At 53.9% G+C, this 16,888-nt stretch overlaps 2 protein-coding genes across 18 annotated transcripts; one reads left to right on the forward strand and one right to left on the reverse strand.

Moving 5' to 3' along the window:
- Nucleotides 1-12: 12 nt before the first annotated feature.
- Nucleotides 13-10,918, reverse strand: CCDC159 (coiled-coil domain containing 159). 13 transcript variants are annotated; one of them, XM_033195962.1, is made up of 13 exons: nucleotides 10,783-10,918; nucleotides 8,650-8,768; nucleotides 8,323-8,552; nucleotides 7,835-7,868; nucleotides 7,496-7,584; nucleotides 7,323-7,404; nucleotides 6,212-6,407; nucleotides 4,933-5,000; nucleotides 4,765-4,841; nucleotides 1,813-1,934; nucleotides 1,510-1,592; nucleotides 690-806; nucleotides 442-513 (listed from the first exon to the last, which is right to left on the reverse strand). In XM_033195962.1, the coding sequence occupies exons 1-13, from the start codon at nucleotides 10,791-10,793 to the stop codon at nucleotides 509-511; spliced, it is 1,233 nt and encodes a 410-aa protein (XP_033051853.1). In that variant the 5' UTR covers nucleotides 10,794-10,918; the 3' UTR covers nucleotides 442-508. The 13 variants fall into 13 exon arrangements, 10 of the variants coding, with proteins under 10 accessions (XP_033051853.1, XP_033051849.1, XP_033051848.1 ...); XR_004433597.1 differs by lacking the exons at nucleotides 690-806; nucleotides 1,510-1,592 and adding an exon at nucleotides 13-27 and having other exon boundaries at nucleotides 433-513; XR_004433598.1 differs by lacking the exon at nucleotides 4,765-4,841 and adding an exon at nucleotides 3,270-3,346 and having other exon boundaries at nucleotides 1,510-1,934.
- TMEM205 (transmembrane protein 205) lies at nucleotides 10,900-14,876 on the forward strand. Of its 5 annotated transcripts, none has more exons than XM_033195973.1 (4): nucleotides 10,900-11,081; nucleotides 11,735-11,843; nucleotides 11,944-12,107; nucleotides 14,532-14,876. In XM_033195973.1, exons 2-4 carry the CDS (start codon nucleotides 11,744-11,746, stop codon nucleotides 14,835-14,837), a joined length of 570 nt encoding a protein of 189 aa, XP_033051864.1. In that variant the 5' UTR covers nucleotides 10,900-11,081; nucleotides 11,735-11,743; the 3' UTR covers nucleotides 14,838-14,876. The 5 variants fall into 5 exon arrangements, with proteins under 5 accessions (XP_033051864.1, XP_033051861.1, XP_033051862.1 ...); XM_033195970.1 differs by having other exon boundaries at nucleotides 11,081-11,203; XM_033195971.1 differs by lacking the exon at nucleotides 10,900-11,081 and adding an exon at nucleotides 11,122-11,284.
- The last annotated feature ends 2,012 nt before the right edge of the window (nucleotides 14,877-16,888 follow it).

A 16,888-nucleotide genomic window follows, 5' to 3' on the forward strand; every position in this document is an offset into this window, starting at 1 on the left:
AGCGGGGTGGGGCGGGGCCTCCGTGATCTTGGGGGCGGGGCGTGTTAGCATTGATTAGGGGAAGGAACCAAGAATGGAAGTAGAGAGGGAGGACCCTGGGGTGGGCGGGGCTCCGAGGGTAATAGGAGGGCGGGGCTTCAGAGCATGTCCCTGGGCCGCGCCCCTCCCTCGCTGGGCCTCAGTTTCCCCATTCGCCAGGGCCCCCCAGAAAGGAAGGCTCTGTGGCCAGTGTGGAAGTCTGTCTGGCCGCTCGTATCTGGACAGAATGACTCCTTGCCTTATCATATATTAAATCTGGCTTCAAATGTCCCCTGATTCCAAGCCCACACATCCCGAATGACCCCTGGGGTCTTTACAGCCCTCCCCCCAACCAATGAGGAGTAAACTGGGAGGGCAGGGGGATTCCTAGGCACAGGAAGCAGCAGGACTAACAGTCCGGGCTAGAGGAGGGTTTCAGCTAGTTTATTTTCTCTCTGGAGGGGTCTTCAGGGAGAGCAGTCCCGGCTGCTCAAGCTGTGGAGAGAGAGGGTGGGTCAGGGCCTGGCCAGGTCCAGGGGACTCTGGGGCTGCAGGTCAGGGATCGCATGCCCAGATCGGGATCTGGGCCTGTTCCAAGGGTCTAAACCGTGGGAGTCCAGGGCAGGTCAGGAGGGAAATGGGTGGAGGCGGGGACTGGGGAGGATCTGCACCGGGTGGGAAGGAGCGACAGCTCTTGCTGAAAGGTGGCTGGGAGAGGTCCTGGTCAGAGTCGGAGTCAGAGTCCCAGGAGGGGAGTGGAGGGCTCAGGCACCGGTACCCCTTGTGGCCTGCAGGAGGGATAGGTACCCTGAATGTGACCCTTGAGTAACCCCCAAACATAGGCCCTGTGTCCCTTCATAGTATACCTCAATGATACTTAAACCATGACCCCCAAGTCCCTTGAATGTGATCTAATGTGACACCAAATTATGACTTCAATGACCCTTGAATTTTACCTGACTGACACTTTTTTTTGAGATGGGGTCTCACTCTGTTGCCCAGGCTGCAGTGCAGTGGTGCGATTATGGCTCACTGCAGCCTTGACCTCCCAGGCTCAAGCGGTCCTTCTTTCTCGGCCTCCTGAGTAGCTGAGACTACAGGCGTGCTCAGCTTCAGGTGCACCATCACCCAGCTAGTTTTTACATTTTTTGGAGAGATGGGGTCTCTGTGTTGCCCAGGCTGGTCTCAAACTCCTAGACTCAAGTAATCCTCCCACCTTGGTCTCCCAAAATATTAGGATTACAGGCATGAGCCACTGCATGGAGTCCCCGTGGACTCCTATAAGATCCAAGTGACTCTGAATGTGACCATGAATGACTCCTGGATGAAACCTCCAGTGACTCCTTAATGTGACCTCAGAATACTACTTAATGTGGCCATAAAATAACACCCAACAGATGTGACTCCCAAATAGGTTCTCTGAACATAAGTCACCCTGAGTGAAGCTAGACAATGACCTCCCACCCTTAAGCAATTCTCAGTCTCCCTCACCCCTGAGGCTCGAGGCCTTGGGACGGGCCCCCGAGCACATGGTGAGGCCGTCTATGGAGTTCTGCAGCACGTGCACGGCAGACCTGCAGGAAGATGAGGAGCTGGGGGCCCTGGGAGACTCCAGACTGCTCAGGGTGTGGACAGCAGTAGGGCTAAGGTTGGGGGCCGTGGTGGGGGTGAGTCCTAGGGGGTGAGGGAGGTCTGGACTCAGGTGGGCTCCAGATTCTGGTGGTCACTGCCAGATCCCGCTGGAGGAAGAGGTTCAGATGAGGGTTGGGGGTCAGACTGACGGCTGAGCATCACCATATATCACTCAGTTCCTTCTGGAGGTCATCCTTCCAGCAGCCACTGGCTCCCTGCGGTATCTCTTCAGTCTCCGGCCAGGCAGTTGTCTCATGACCCTGCTGCTTCATCTTGGTCAGGATCTGGGGTGGGGAGGGATGAGAGAACAGCAATCATAATAATAATGACAATAGTGCTGGGCGCGGTGGCTCATGTCTGTAATCCCAGCACTCTGGGAGGCTGAAGCAGGCAGATCACGAGGTCAGGAGATCGAGACCATCCTGGCTAACACGGTGAAGCCCCATCTCTACTGAAAATACAAAAAGTTTGCTGGGTGTGGTGGTAGGCGCCTGTAATCCCAGCTACTCAGGAGGCTGAGGCAAGAAAATTGCTTGAACCCGGGAGGCGGAGGTTGCAGCGAGTTGAGATCGCACCATTGCATGCCAGCCTGGGTGACAAGCACGAAACTCCATCTCAAAAAACAAAACAAAATAAATAATGATGACAATAGTAAAAGGTGACTGCTCTATAGCACTTATTATATGCCAGGCTGCATTCAAGTGCATAATACTCAGCTAATACAGACACCTGATCAGGTAGGGATGCGTGGGGTTTTTTGGTTTTGTTTTTGTTTTTTGTCTTTTTTTGAGACAGGGTCTCACTCTGTCGCCCAGGCTAGAGTGCAGTGGTACTATCAGGGCTCAATGCACCCCGAACCTCTAAGGCTCAAGCGATCCCCCTACCTCAGCCTTCTGAGTAGCTAGGTCTACAGGCGTGTACCACCACACCCTCTTGTTTCATTGTTTTGTTTTGTTTTGGTTTTTGTTTTGTTTTATTTTGTTTTTTTGTAGAGACAGGGTTTTGCCATGTTGCCTAGGCTGGTCTTGAACTTCTGGGCTCAAGCAGTCCACCCACCTCAGCCTCCCAAAGTGCTGAGATAACAGGCATGAGCCACAGCACCCAACAGGATGAATTTTCTTTTTCTTTTTCTTTTTTTTTAAGATGGAGTTTCACTCTTTTTGCCCAGGGTGGAGTGCAATGGCATGATTTTGGCTCACTGTAACCTCCGCCTCTTGGGTTCAAGCGATTCTCCATCCTGTCTCCTGAGTAGCTGGGATTACAGGCACACGCAACCATACCCGGCTAATTTTTGTATTTTTATTAGAGACAGGGTTTCATCATGTTGGCCAGGCTGGTCTCGAACTTCTGACCTCGGGTGATCCACCCACTTCAGTCTCCCAAAGTGCTGGGATTACAGGCATGAGCCACTGCGCCCAGCCAAGATGAGTTATTATTACACCCATTATATAGATGAGGAAACTGAGGCTCAGAGAGATCAAGTGACTTGCCCACAGTCACACAGCAGTGAGTGGCAGAGCTGAGATTTGACTCTGGCTCCAATCTCATGGTGGAAGCTGGCTGAAATCCCCATCCCTCTGTCTCCCACTCTTCCCCAGGGTCCCCATTTCTGCACTCACTTTGCGGCATTTCACCTGCGTTTTCTGCATTTTCTGAATGTTCACCAGGTTCTCTGAGATCTCATCCTCCTGTGCCTCTGTGGTGGAGGGAGGGGGCTCAGGGGGACAGGGGCTGAAGAAGGAACCCCACCCCCCACCCGCCACCGGATGTGGGCTCCAGGCACTCACGGAGCTTCTGATAGATGAAGGTCACCTCCTCCCGCACCAGTTCCAGCTCCTCCCACAGGAACTTCTTGCTGAGGGGACAGTGCAGCCTAGACCTGCACTCCCTGCCTGGCCCCTGACCTCCCATGCCCCTATCTGTCCCTCCCTCCACCTATCCTCCCAAGCTCTGTCCCCTCCCACACCTCCCTGCCCTTTTTCCCTCCCCTTCTACAATCCCCCTACCCTCATCCCCATCCTCTCCTTCTGATCCCCAGCCTCCCATTCTCTTAGCCTCTCCCACCCCACTCAGCCTCCTATCACCTGGCCTCCACCCCCCCCACCTCCTGTCCCCAACTTTCTACACCACCAGCCTCCTGTCCTCTCAGTCTTTCCTGCCATCCCCCCTTCTGATCCCCTGGCCTTTTTTTTTTTTTTCTTTTTTTGAGACGGAGTCTGGCTATGTCGCCCAGGCTGGAGTGTAGTGGCTGGATCTCAGCTCACTGCAAACTCCGCCTCCCGGGTTTACACCATTCTCCTGCCTCAGCCTCCGGAGTAGCTGGGACTATAGGCGCCCACCACCTCGCCCGGCTAGTTTTTTGTATTTTTTAGTAGAGACAGGGTTTCACCGTGTTAGCCAGGATGGTCTCGATCTCCTGACCTCGTGATCCGCCCGTCTCAGCCTCCCAAAGTGCTGGGATTACAGGCTTGAGCCACTGCGCCCGGCCCCCCGGCCTCTTTTTCCATCCCACCTCCAGCTTTCTGTCTTCTCTGCCTTCTGGCCTCTCAGTTTCCCACTCCCCCACCCCCACAAGCCACCTGTCTCCCTGAGCCTCTCCTCCTCTCCTCTTTTTTTTTTTTTTTTTTGAGACAGAGTCTCACTCTGCTGCCCAGGCGCCCAGGCTGGAGTGCAGTGGTGCGATCTCGGCTCACTGCAACCTCTGCCTCCTGGGTTCCAGTGATTCTCCTGCTTCAGCTTCCCAAGTATCTGGAATTACAGGCACCCGCCACCATGCCCGACTAATTTTTGTATTTTTATTAGAGACAGGGTTTCATCATGTTGGCCAGGCTGGTCTCGAACTTCTGACCTCGGGTGATCCACCCACTTCAGTCTCCCAAAGTGCTGGGATTACAGGCATGAGCCACTGCGCCCAGCCAAGATGAGTTATTATTACACCCATTATATAGATGAGAAACTGAGGCTCAGAGAGATCAAGTGACTTGCCCACAGTCACACAGCAGTGAGTGGCAGAGCTGAGATTTGACTCTGGCTCCAATCTCATGGTGGAAGCTGGCTGAAATCCCCATCCCTCTGTCTCCCACTCTTCCCCAGGGTCCCCATTTCTGCACTCACTTTGCGGCATTTCACCTGCGTTTTCTGCATTTTCTGAATGTTCACCAGGTTCTCTGAGATCTCATCCTCCTGTGCCTCTGTGGTGGAGGGAGGGGGCTCAGGGGGACAGGGGCTGAAGAAGGAACCCCACCCCCCACCCGCCACCGGATGTGGGCTCCAGGCACTCACGGAGCTTCTGATAGATGAAGGTCACCTCCTCCCGCACCAGTTCCAGCTCCTCCCACAGGAACTTCTTGCTGAGGGGACAGTGCAGCCTAGACCTGCACTCCCTGCCTGGCCCCTGACCTCCCATGCCCCTATCTGTCCCTCCCTCCACCTATCCTCCCAAGCTCTGTCCCCTCCCACACCTCCCTGCCCTTTTTCCCTCCCCTTCTACAATCCCCCTACCCTCATCCCCATCCTCTCCTTCTGATCCCCAGCCTCCCATTCTCTTAGCCTCTCCCACCCCACTCAGCCTCCTATCACCTGGCCTCCACCCCCCCCACCTCCTGTCCCCAACTTTCTACACCACCAGCCTCCTGTCCTCTCAGTCTTTCCTGCCATCCCCCCTTCTGATCCCCTGGCCTTTTTTTTTTTTTTCTTTTTTTGAGACGGAGTCTGGCTATGTCGCCCAGGCTGGAGTGTAGTGGCTGGATCTCAGCTCACTGCAAACTCCGCCTCCGGGTTTACACCATTCTCCTGCCTCAGCCTCCGGAGTAGCTGGGACTATAGGCGCCCACCACCTCGCCCGGCTAGTTTTTTGTATTTTTAGTAGAGACAGGGTTTCACCGTGTTAGCCAGGATGGTCTCGATCTCCTGACCTCGTGATCCGCCCGTCTCAGCCTCCCAAAGTGCTGGGATTACAGGCTTGAGCCACTGCGCCCGGCCCCCCGGCCTCTTTTTCCATCCCACCTCCAGCTTTCTGTCTTCTCTGCCTTCTGGCCTCTCAGTTTCCCACTCCCCCACCCCCACAAGCCACCTGTCTCCCTGAGCCTCTCCTCCTCTCCTCTTTTTTTTTTTTTTTTTTGAGACAGAGTCTCACTCTGCTGCCCAGGCGCCCAGGCTGGAGTGCAGTGGTGCGATCTCGGCTCACTGCAACCTCTGCCTCCTGGGTTCCAGTGATTCTCCTGCTTCAGCTTCCCAAGTATCTGGAATTACAGGCACCCGCCACCATGCCCGACTAATTTTTGTATTTTTAGTAGAGATGGGGTTTCACCATGTTGATCAGGCTGGTCTCGAACTCCTGACCTCAAGTGATCCGCCCATCTTAGCTTCCCAAAGTGCTGGGATTACAGGCATGAACCACCACACCCAGCCTCATCCCCTCTTCTTGTTCCTCAGGCTTTCCACCATCCCTCAGTTCCCCTCCCCCAGGCATCTGCCATTTCTCCCATCCTGCCTCCATTCCCCAGTTCTAGGTCTCCCTTCCCTCCCATGGACTCCAGGCTGCCCTCCCGCCATCCCCCACCTGTCCTGGATCTCCTGGGCCAGCAGCTGCAGGCAGCGAGTGGTGCGGGCCCGCTGCACCTCCTCAGTGTCTCGCAGGATCTTCTCCAGCCCCTGCAGGCCTTGGGCCAGGGCCCCATACAGCTCCTGCTGGCCCTGCTCCATGCCCCTCTTGTGCCTCTCCTTCTCTCCCTGGCGGCCTGTGGGGCTCAGCACCTCTGCAGAGAGTGTGGGACCCTGACTGAGCCCTGATCCCACCCAGAACCCAGCTTGTCCTAATCTTGACCCAGAACCCAGACTCTCCCAATTTCTCTCACCCTGGCCTGGCCCAGCTGATCCCAACAGGACCAGCTTCCAGCCTGACTTTTTTTTTTTTTTGAGACGGAGTCTTGCTTTGTCTCCCAGGCTGGAGTGCAGTGGTGTGATGTCATCTCGGCTTACTGCAACCTCCGCCTCCCAGAAAGCAATTCTCCTTTCTCAGCCTCCTAAGTGGCTGGGACTACAGGTGCACGCCACCATGCCTGGCTAATTTTTGTATTTTTAGTAGAGATGGGGTTTCACCATATTGGTCAGTCTGGTCTTGAACTCCTGACCTCAGGTGATCCTTCTGTCTTGGCCTCCCAAAGTGCTGGGATTACAGCCGTGAGTGACCACACCCGGCCTTTTTTCTTTCTTTCTTTTTTTTTTTTTTGAGACAGAGTCTCGCTCTGTCGCCCAGGCTGGAGTGCAGTGGCCGAATCTCAGCTCACTGCAAGCTCTGCCTCCCGGGTTTACACCATTCTCCTGAATGAGTAGCTGGGACTACAGGCACCCGCCACCTCGCCCAGCTAGTTTTTTTGTATTTTTCAGTGGAGACGAGGTTTCACCGTGTTAGCCACGATGGTCTCCATCTCCTGACCTCGTGATCCGCCCGTCTCGGCCTCCCAAAGTGCTGGGATTGCAGGCTTGAGCCACCGCACCGGGCCTCTTTTTTTTTTTTTAAGTAGATATGGGGTTTCACCATGTTGCCCAGGCTGGTCTCAAACTCCTGACCTCAAGTGATTCACCCTCTTTGGCCTCCCCAAATGCTGGGATTACAGGCGTGAGCCACCATGCCTGGCCTAGCCTGACCTTGATTTCTGGCCAGTCCTCACCTTCAAGCTGCTGAATCTTGATTTGCTGCAAGCAGCTCTCCTTCTCCAACATGGTCACTGAGTGGTTCAGGAACTCGAAAGCCTGGGGGAAAGAGGTCAGCCTTGGGGTGGGAGGAAGGAGGGGAGGGCAAGGAGAAAGAGAGGTTGCTGGGGTCAGGGCCAAGGTGGTTCACCTTGGTCTGGGCCTGTAGCTGGCTCTTGAGTGACTCAAGTTCACATCGCAGGAGCTTCTGGGAGTCGGGAATCATCACAATGGTCTTGGCTGTGGGCAGAGGACAGGGTGAACCAGGGCTGTAAGGGGTAGGGTCTGGGGCAAGGGCAGGGCAGAGGTCAGCAGAGGCTCAGAGTAGCAGTAGGAACAGGGTGTAAGATATGGAACAGGGGCCCACTCAGTCTTGGGCAGGAGTGAATGGGTGACCATGGCAGGGGGTCAGCTGATGCTGGGGCAGAGGGTAGAGGTAGAAACCAGCAGGTCTTCCCCACACAGTTTCGTTGGAAAGGAGATTTCTCACCTTTGACTTTGGAGGAGCTGGTCTCCAAGGGCTTCTAGGGAAGAGAGATGAGATGGGAGTAGAAATTTGTCCCTGAGCTGCCTCCTTGCTAACCTCAACCCAGTTTGGAGGGCTGGACAAAAGTTGGATGTCCTCGGTTCTGGGTGTCCCAAACCACAAGTACAGGCAAAGCTCCACTCCGGGCATATTCATGCACCTCCCCCTTAGGCTACACACGCTCAGAAGTGCACTTATGTGGCTGAGAGACAATCACAGTCAAATCTCCATGGAAGACACACAGCCACACTCTTTCTTTCCATCCATTCCTTCCTCCATTCAAGACTTGCTTAGTGAGGGCCTGCTGAGTGCCAGGCGCTGTTCTAGGTGCTGAAGAAACACAGTGGGTGTGTTCATGGGGGTCCCTCTGCCCTACAGCCCCTTCCCTAAGCCCCACAGCAGTAGATTACAGTGGTTTTTGGCATTTAAGGGGTTTCCCGGGTGGGGGTGACCTTAGCTACGTTGTGATGCCTCTTCAAAACGTCCTGGTCATGACAGCACTCCTTCTGCAGGTCTGGATTGCGGGAGGGGGCAGCCTCATGTGGCGGAGGCCCCGAGCCCCACCCTGGCCTGCAGTCTGCACTCTTCACTGTGTCCCCAGAAGCAGGACATCCCAAGGTCTCTGGCTCTGGGGTCCTGGACCAGTGAGCTGTACGCTCCAGAGCCTTGTCCGAGGAAGAGCCTAGGGGTAAGGGCTTCCTTGAGGGACAATGCAGGGCACTCCTCACATTCCCAGCCCCTCCCAGTGTCCCCAGCCCTATGGCAGCCCCCCAACGAACCCCAGTACTTGTCACACTTCACGTTAGCAGGCAAACCCACGCTGGAGGGTGAGGGAGGTGAGTAGAGGCAGGACACAGAGTAGTCAGGGTCCCGGGGTAGGCCGGCCAAAAGAGGGTCGCTGTGAGTAGGGAAGCAGGGGCTGCTTTGAGATAACTCCCCATGTCCCCAGTGCCCCCAGACCCTCCCTGACATGCCAGAGAGGCCTCAGCCCTAAACTCAAGGCTTCTCAGTTATGGTAGGAGCCAAAGCTGGATGAAAGATGATCCCAAGGCTAGGCGCAGCCGGCAGTGGTGGCTCACGCCTGTAATCCCAGCACTTTGGGAGGCCAAGGCGGGAGGACCACTTGAGGTCAGGAGTTCAAGACCAGTGTGGCCAACATGGTGAAACCACGTTTCTACTAAAAATACAAAAACTAGCTGGGCGTGGCGATGGGCGCCTGTAATCCCAGCTACTCAGGAGGCTGAGGCAGGAGAATCGCTTGAACCTGGGAGGTGGAGTTGCAGTGAGCCGAGATTACACCACTGCACTCCAGCCTGGGCAACAGAGTGAGACTCGGTCTCCAGAAATAAAAAACAACAAAAAAAGATTATCCCAGCCCCCAAGGTTTGGGCTGGGCAGTGAGAAGGACCCAGAAGGCCTCAAAGAAAAAAAATCAGGCCTCAGAAGAGTTCAAAGAAAAAAGGGACCTTGACATTGGCTTAAAGGAAGGGCTTTCCTGGCAGGCAACAGCATGTGCAAAAGCTTGGAGGTGTGGAACCACATGCTCTATGCTGGTAAATTCATGATGGCTGAATTGAGATCCAAGAGGAAGCAGCAGGAGGTTAGCAGAGCAGCTCCAGTAAAGTATCAATGGCCAAGCCAGGAACTTGGACCTGGCCCCACAGGTGAATGCCAGCCATAGAGTGTGAGCAGGAGAGGCAGGGCATATCTATTCAATAGATGTTAGCTGAATTGGGGCCCAGGCCTGTGCTAGAAGAGGCTGGGAACTGCTGGGAACAGGAAACAGCTGAGCTCTGGGTCTCACTTCCGACTCCCCTCCCCCTCTAGTATAGCCAGATATGGCACAGATGGAGATATCTGGGGCAGGTCTGCCTGGAGGAATTTCTAGGTGAAAGGCACCTTGCCCTGAGTCACACTCAGTCTCTTCCCCCAAATCCTCTAGACCTTTCTCTTCTGTCGCCCTTGCCAAGCCCTCTGCCTGATTCAGTTGACCTGGAAGACTCCTACACGCTCTTCAAAACTCTACTTAGGCTGGGCGTGGTGGCTCACACCTGTAATCCTAGCACTTTGGGAGGCCAAGGCAGGTGGATCACCTGAGGTCAGGAGTTCAAGACCAGCCTGCCCAATATTGCAGTGAGCCGAGATTACACCACTGCACTCCAGCCTGGGCAACAGAGTGAGACTCTGTCTCAAACACAAACAAACAAAAACTATTCAGCATATCTTTGGTAAAATCTTCCTTAATCCTTTTTTAGGCTCCTATTTTCTGAGCACCTAATTGAGTGCCGGGCATTCCCTAAGCATTCACTATTCACATTCTTGACACATACCCCGTGATGCACACGTTTTTCTTCTGCCTGAAATGTCCTAAGCTGCCCCTCCGAGAGTCACTGCCTCAGGAAGGTCCTCACTTCCAGGGGCAGCAGAGTATGATGGTTAAGCAGGGAAACTCTCCAGCTAGATGGCCTAGGTTCAGATCCTAGCTCTGTCCCTTCAAGCTGTGTAATACTGGTCTCGCTACTGAACCTCTCCCTGCCTCAGTGTCCCCAACTATAAAAACGAGATGTCATAATATTCACCTTACTGGGATATTGTGATTAAATAAATTAATCCATGCCAGTGCCTGGTATAGAGTAATGGGAAGTTGTGTCTGCTCTGGAATGTCACGCTGAGAACCTGGGACTTAGGGACCATAGGAAGCCTGGGAGCCTTGCAGGGGAAAAGGAGAGGCATTTGGGAGCCAGCTTAGGTCCCCAGTCGTGCCTCCTCTCTCCCGGTCCCATCCGGTTGTTGCTTCCGCGTCCCTCCTGGGAGAATTATTTAGGAAAGGGGGCGGGGTCATCATCCTGGCTCCGCCCCCTGGGTTGTGAATTCTGCACCCGCCAGGCTCCAGAACCCCACCTACCACATACCACCTGTTCATGCTCTCCCATCAGGGACCACGAAGCCAGTCCTCAGCCGTGACGCTGAAGTTTGATCCCGCGGGGACACCATCGCATTAAAACGCTCAGAGGCTGAAGGAGTCACAGAGAGGGGTGTGGCCGGCATTTTAGTTCCGCCCCTGCCAGAGTAGCTGAAGGCCTCATTGGCGCCTTCACGCTTCAGCAGCGCTTAGTAGCCGCGGTGTAATTGGATAAAAGCCCGTTGAGGGGGTGGGATCCCAGGGGGTGATTCTACGATTAGTAAATACCCAAGAGGGCGGGATAGAAAGGTGCAGATCTACGATCCGATTGGTTTCGGGCTCAGCTGGGAGGCGGGACGAATTCTTGGGGGAAACCCACGAGGGGACGCGGCGGAGGAGGGTCGCTGTCCACCCGGGGGCGTGGGAGTGAGGTACCGAATTCAGCCCATTTGGCCCCGACGTCTCTGTTCTCGGAATCCGGGTGCTGCGGGTTGAGGTCTTGGTTCCTAACGGTGGGATCGGTGTCCTCGGGATGAGATTTGGGGTTTCCTCGGGGTTTTAGGGATCTTCACCTAATATCCGGGATTATTTTATGAGAAGAGTGGTCTTGGATGTCAGAACTGGATCCCTGGGGTGATGTTTGGGAATTAGTGGAGTGATCTCTGAAGACCTAGGGCTATGAGCTGGAGCTGCTGGGGCTGAAATTTGGGGGCCTCTGAAGTGTCATGGAGATTGAGGTCCAGAGAGCCTGAGATCTTGAGGGCTGACATTTGGAGAGATGGGGTCGAGGGTTGTTTTTGGGCCTTGACTGCTTTGGGCCTTTCTCACTCTCATTCCTGAGCTGCTTTGCCAGAATCTCTGCTGGATTGGCCGTAACCCTGTCCCCGAGCGGGTTCACAGGGTCTGAAGGCCACGCACGAGGCAAAGGTAAAGTTCTGAGCCACCCGGTGCCTCCTTCCCAGGACTGCAAGATGGAGGAAGGCGGGAACCTAGGAGGCCTGATTAAGATGGTCCATCTACTGGTCTTGTCAGGTGCCTGGGGCATGCAAATGTGGGTGACCTTCGTCTCAGGTAGGGACCCTCAGCTTGGATGTCATGGGTACCTGGGGTGGGGACAGAAATAAGAGGGCAGTAAGTGCTCTAACACCACTGTGGTCCCCATACCCTGCAGGCTTCCTGCTTTTCCGAGGCCTTCCCCGACATACCTTCGGACTAGTGCAGAGCAAACTCTTCCCCTTCTACTTCCACATCTCCATGGGCTGTGCTTTCATCAACCTCTGCATCTTGGCTTCACAGCATGCCTGGGCTCAGCTCACATTCTGGGAGGCCAGCCAGGTACGTGATTTTGAGTGCCACTGCCCTCTGGAGACTTATTCCCAGGACCCCAATGAGCGCCTATGGCTACACCTTTTCCAGGAAAAAAAAAAAAGTCCAGGCATGGTGGCTCATGCCTGTAATCCCAGCACTTTGGGAGGCCGAGGTGGGTGGATCACAAGGTCAGGAGTTCAAGACCAGCCTGACCAACATGGTGAAACCCTATCTCTACTAAAAATACAAAAAAATTAGCCAGGCATGGTGGTGTGCACCTGTAATCCCAGCTACTCAGGAGGCTGAGGCAGGAGAATTGCTTGAACCTGGGAGGCAGAGGTTGCAGCGAGCCAAGATCACGCCACTGCAATCCAGCCTGGGTGACAAAGCAAGACTCTGTCTCCAAAAAAAAAAAAAAGGAAAGGAGAGGAGAGGAAAGGAGAAGGGAGAGGAGGGGAGGGGAGAGGAGGGGAGCCCCTTCTTCCTGGTAGATACAAAGCTGGGCTCTGGATACCTTTGAGCAGTGCACAGCCTGTACAACAGTCCCCAGCAGCCCTGTCTATCCCCCAGCATCTCCCCGCTAGCTGCTGTTCCCTCTCCTCCCGCTGGCTGGGCCTGCTGCCAAGCTGTGGTGACTCAGCTGAGCTGGTACATTGACCCCAGTTTATTGTTTAAAAACCAGCCCAACCGGGAATTTACGGTTTCCTACCGCCTTCCACACATTTTTCTGGCCACAAGGCAAGAAACTATCTCTGCATCTCAGATTTCTCTGCTCTGGCCTTCCCTTGCCTGCGTTATGTTCCATAGATGTGGGAAAGAGAGATCTGACAGGTGTTTCAAGAATAATCTCATAGAGACAGGAGGGGATTATGGGTAATTAGAACTTCACAGATTTTTTTCTTTCTTTTATTTATTTATTTTAATGAAACAGGCTCAGAAGTTACTTAAAAAATACTTTAAAAAATGGAGATGGGGCCGGGCGCGGTGGCTCAAGCCTGTAATCCCAGCACTTTGGGAGGCCGAGACTGGCGGATCACAAGGTCAGGAGATCGAGACCATCCTGGCGAACACAGTGAAACCCCATCTCTACTAAAAATACAAAAAACTAGCCGGGCGAGGTGGTGGGTGCCTGTAGTCCCAGCTACTTGGGAGGCTGAGGCAGGAGAATGGCGGGAACCCGGGAGGCGGAGCTTGCAGTGAGCTGAGATCCGGCCACTGCACTCCAGCCTGGACGACAGAGCAAGACTCCGCCTCAAAAAAAAAAAAAAAAAATGGAGATGGAATTATAGCAATCTGAGAATGGCAAAAACATTTTTCTTAATTTAAAAAAATAGGGAGACTGGGTGCGGTGGCTTATGCCTGTAATCCCAGCACTTTGGGAGGCCGAGGTGGGCGGATCATGAGGTCAGGAGATCGAGACCATCCTGGCCAACATGGTGAAACCCTGTCTTTACTAAGTAAACTACAAAAATTAGCTGGATGGCGTGCACCTGTAATCCCAGCTATTTGGGAAGCTGAGGCAGGAGAATCACTTGAACCCGGGAAGCGGAGATTGCAGTGAGCCGAGGTCACGCCATTGCACTCCAACCTGGGCAACAAGAGTGAAACTCAGTCTCAGAAAAAAAAAAAGAGATGAGGGTCTTGCTGTGTTGTTGTTCAGGCTGGTCTTGAACTCCTGGCCTCAAGTGATGCTCCCACCCCTATCTCTAAAATCACCGGGATTACAGATTACAGGCTTGAGCCACCATGCCTGCCTTCAAAGACTTTTTGTTTTGTTCTGTTTGTTTTTGAGACAGGGTCTTGTTCTGTCATCCAGGTTGCAGTGCAGTGGTGCAATCTCGGCTCACTGCAACCTCTCCCTCCCGGGTTCAAGCAATTCTCATGCCTCAGCCTCCTGAGTAGTTGGGATTACAGGGGACAGCCCTCACACCTGGCTCATTTTTGTATTTTTAGTAGAGATGGGGTTTTGCCCATGTTGCCCAGACTGGTCTTGAACTCCTGGCCTCAAGTGATCCACCCACCTCAGCCTCCCAAAGCGCTGGGACTATAGGCGTGAGCCACTGTGCCCAGCCACTCAAAGACTTTTTATTCACTCTCTGTGGGTCCAGTGTCAGCTTCTGGGGTCTGGGCTGTGGCCACTGAGGAAAGAGATCCTGGCCTGGGGACTTCCAGTCTGAGTATCAGAAGAGAGGAGGCTCGGGAGGTTTTGTGGGAAATAGAGGAGGTGGGGATAGAGCTTTTCCTTCAGAGCTACCAGTTTCAGAGTAGAAGAGCTGGAACTCTGCTTTGGGTCCCTCAGTCTGGGTTCAAGGAAAGAGGGGGAGGCAGGCTTTTTGATCCAGTGCTGTCCCCACCCCCACCCCTGTGCTGTTGAGGATACAGAAAGGCCCTCCCAAGGGCCCGTCTGGCCTCCCAGGCATGGCTCACCTTCTCTTCTGCTGTCCCTGCCAGCTTTACCTGCTGTTCCTGAGCCTCACGCTGGCCACTGTCAACGCCCGCTGGCTGGAGCCCCGCACCACAGCTGCCATGTGGGCCCTGCAAACTGTGGAGAAGGAGCGAGGCCTGGGTGGAGAGGTACCAGGCAGCCACCAGGGTCCCGATCCCTACCGCCAGCTGCGAGAGAAGGACCCCAAATACAGTGCTCTCCGCCAGAATTTCTTCCGCTACCATGGGCTGTCCTCTCTTTGCAATCTGGGCTGCGTCCTGAGCAATGGGCTCTGTCTCGCCGGCCTTGCCCTGGAAATAAGGAGCCTCTAGCATGGGCCCTGCATGCTAATAAATGCTTCTTCAGAAATGGCTGCTGTCTTTTTTTCCCCCCACCTCCATGAGAAGCAGGGGGAGGGGAAAGCAAGGGTAGAGCCAGGGGCCTCAGTTTCCCCATTCATGGAGCATCATGATTTGGAGTGTCAGCCATTTTAGCCTGTAAGCCTCTCCTATAATGATGCCCACTTATTGAGCACCTGCTCTATACCAGACATGTTGTTAACCACTGACATATCATGTATTATTTGTTTTGTTTTGTTTTGTTTTGAGACGGAGTTTCACTCTTGTTGCCCAGGCTGGAGTGCAATGGTACGATCTCAGCTCACTGCAGCCTCTGCCTCTGGGTTCAAGTGATTCTCCTGCCTCAGCCTCCTGAGTAGCTGGGATTACAGGCATGTGCCACCACGCCTGGCTAATTTTTCGTATTTTTACTAGAGACTGGGTTTCTCCATGTTGGTAAGGCTGGTCTTGAACTCCCAACCTCAGGTGATCCGCCCACCTTGGCCTCTCAAAGTGCTAGGATTACAGGCATGAGCCACCGCTCCCGGCTGTTTTGTCTTTTTTTGAGAGTCTCACTCTGTTGCCCAGATTGGAGTGCAATGGCGCGATCTCGGCTCACTGCAACCTCCGCCTCCCAGGTTCAAGCGATTATTCTGCCTCAGCTTCCAGAGTAGCTGGGATTACAGACACCTGCCACCACGCCCAGCTAATTTTTGTATTTTTAGTAGAGACGGAGTTTCACCATGCTGGCCAGGCTGGCTTTGAATTCCCGACCTCAGGCCATCTGCCCACTTCGACCTCCCAAAGGGCTGAGATTACAGGCGTGAGCCACTGCGCCCAGCCTGTTTTGTTTTGTTTTTGACAGGGTCTGGCGCTGTCACTCAAGCTGGAGTGAAGTGGCATGATGATACCTCACTGCAGCCTCCAACTCCTGGACTCAAGCAATCCTCCCACCTCAGCCTCCAAAGTAGTTGGGACTACGGGCACATGCCACCAGGTCCAGATGGTTCTGATCCTAGAGGACAATCATATTTCCCACCCTACTGACATTGGGGATGGCCATGTGACTTGCTTTGGCCAATGAAATGTGAGCAGAGGTGGCATGTGTCCCTTCCAAGGAGAAGTGTTACAAAACAGTGCATAATTTGCTTCATTTTCCCTTCACAAAACAACCATCATGGGAACCAAACCTTAGCTGCTGGGGCCATGAAGTCTTTGGGGGTGCTTGTTACTAAGCATAACCCAGCTCTTCCTAACTAATGCACTTCATCCCCATTCATCCATGTGGCAAGCTCTTGAGGCAGCTACTTTTGTTCCCATGAGGCAGTAGGGGCTCAGAGAAGTTCAGCAAATTGAGTAAGGTGGAGTTGCTGGGACTCCAACATCAGCAAAGCCTGGGTATTTCACAAAGGGATCCAACCCACTTTAACTTTCTTTATTTAGAGATAAAGTCTCGCCCTGTCACCCAGGCTGGAGTGCAGTGGCACAATCATAACCTACTGAAGGCTCTCTCCCAGGCTCAAGCAATCCTTCTGCCTCAGCCTCCTCCGCCTCCTGGGCGGAGCCTGCACAGAATCCAGGTGGCTGCAGGCTGCTGGTTCGCTGGCTGCAGGCCGGGGTCACGGCCAGGGCCAGGCTGCAGCGAGTTCAAAGGCAGAACCCCTGCAGGCGGCGCCCCCTATGCGAGGTTGGTTACTCTTAGCTAAGACTACCTGTATGTGCCCCCATGGCCAGCTAATTTTTTTTCTTTTTGTGGACAGCTAATTTTCAAAATTTTTTTTGTAGAGTCGGGACCTCTATGTTGCCTAGGCTGGCCTTGAACTCCTGAGATAAAGCAATCCTCCTGCCTCAGCCTCCCAGGATTACAGGCATCAGACACCGTGCCCAACCTCATTTATTTTTTAATTATTATTATTTTTTGAGACAGAGTCTTGCTCTGTTGTCTAGGCTAGAGTGCAGTGGCACGATCTCGGCTCACCGCAACCTCCGCCTTCCGGGTTCAAGCGATTCTCCTGCCTCAGCCCCCCAAGTAACTAGAATTACAG

This window comes from Trachypithecus francoisi, unplaced genomic scaffold (genome assembly GCF_009764315.1).
Source record: "Trachypithecus francoisi isolate TF-2019V2 unplaced genomic scaffold, Tfra_2.0 Lachesis_group5, whole genome shotgun sequence".
Lineage (NCBI taxonomy): Eukaryota > Metazoa > Chordata > Mammalia > Primates > Cercopithecidae > Trachypithecus > Trachypithecus francoisi.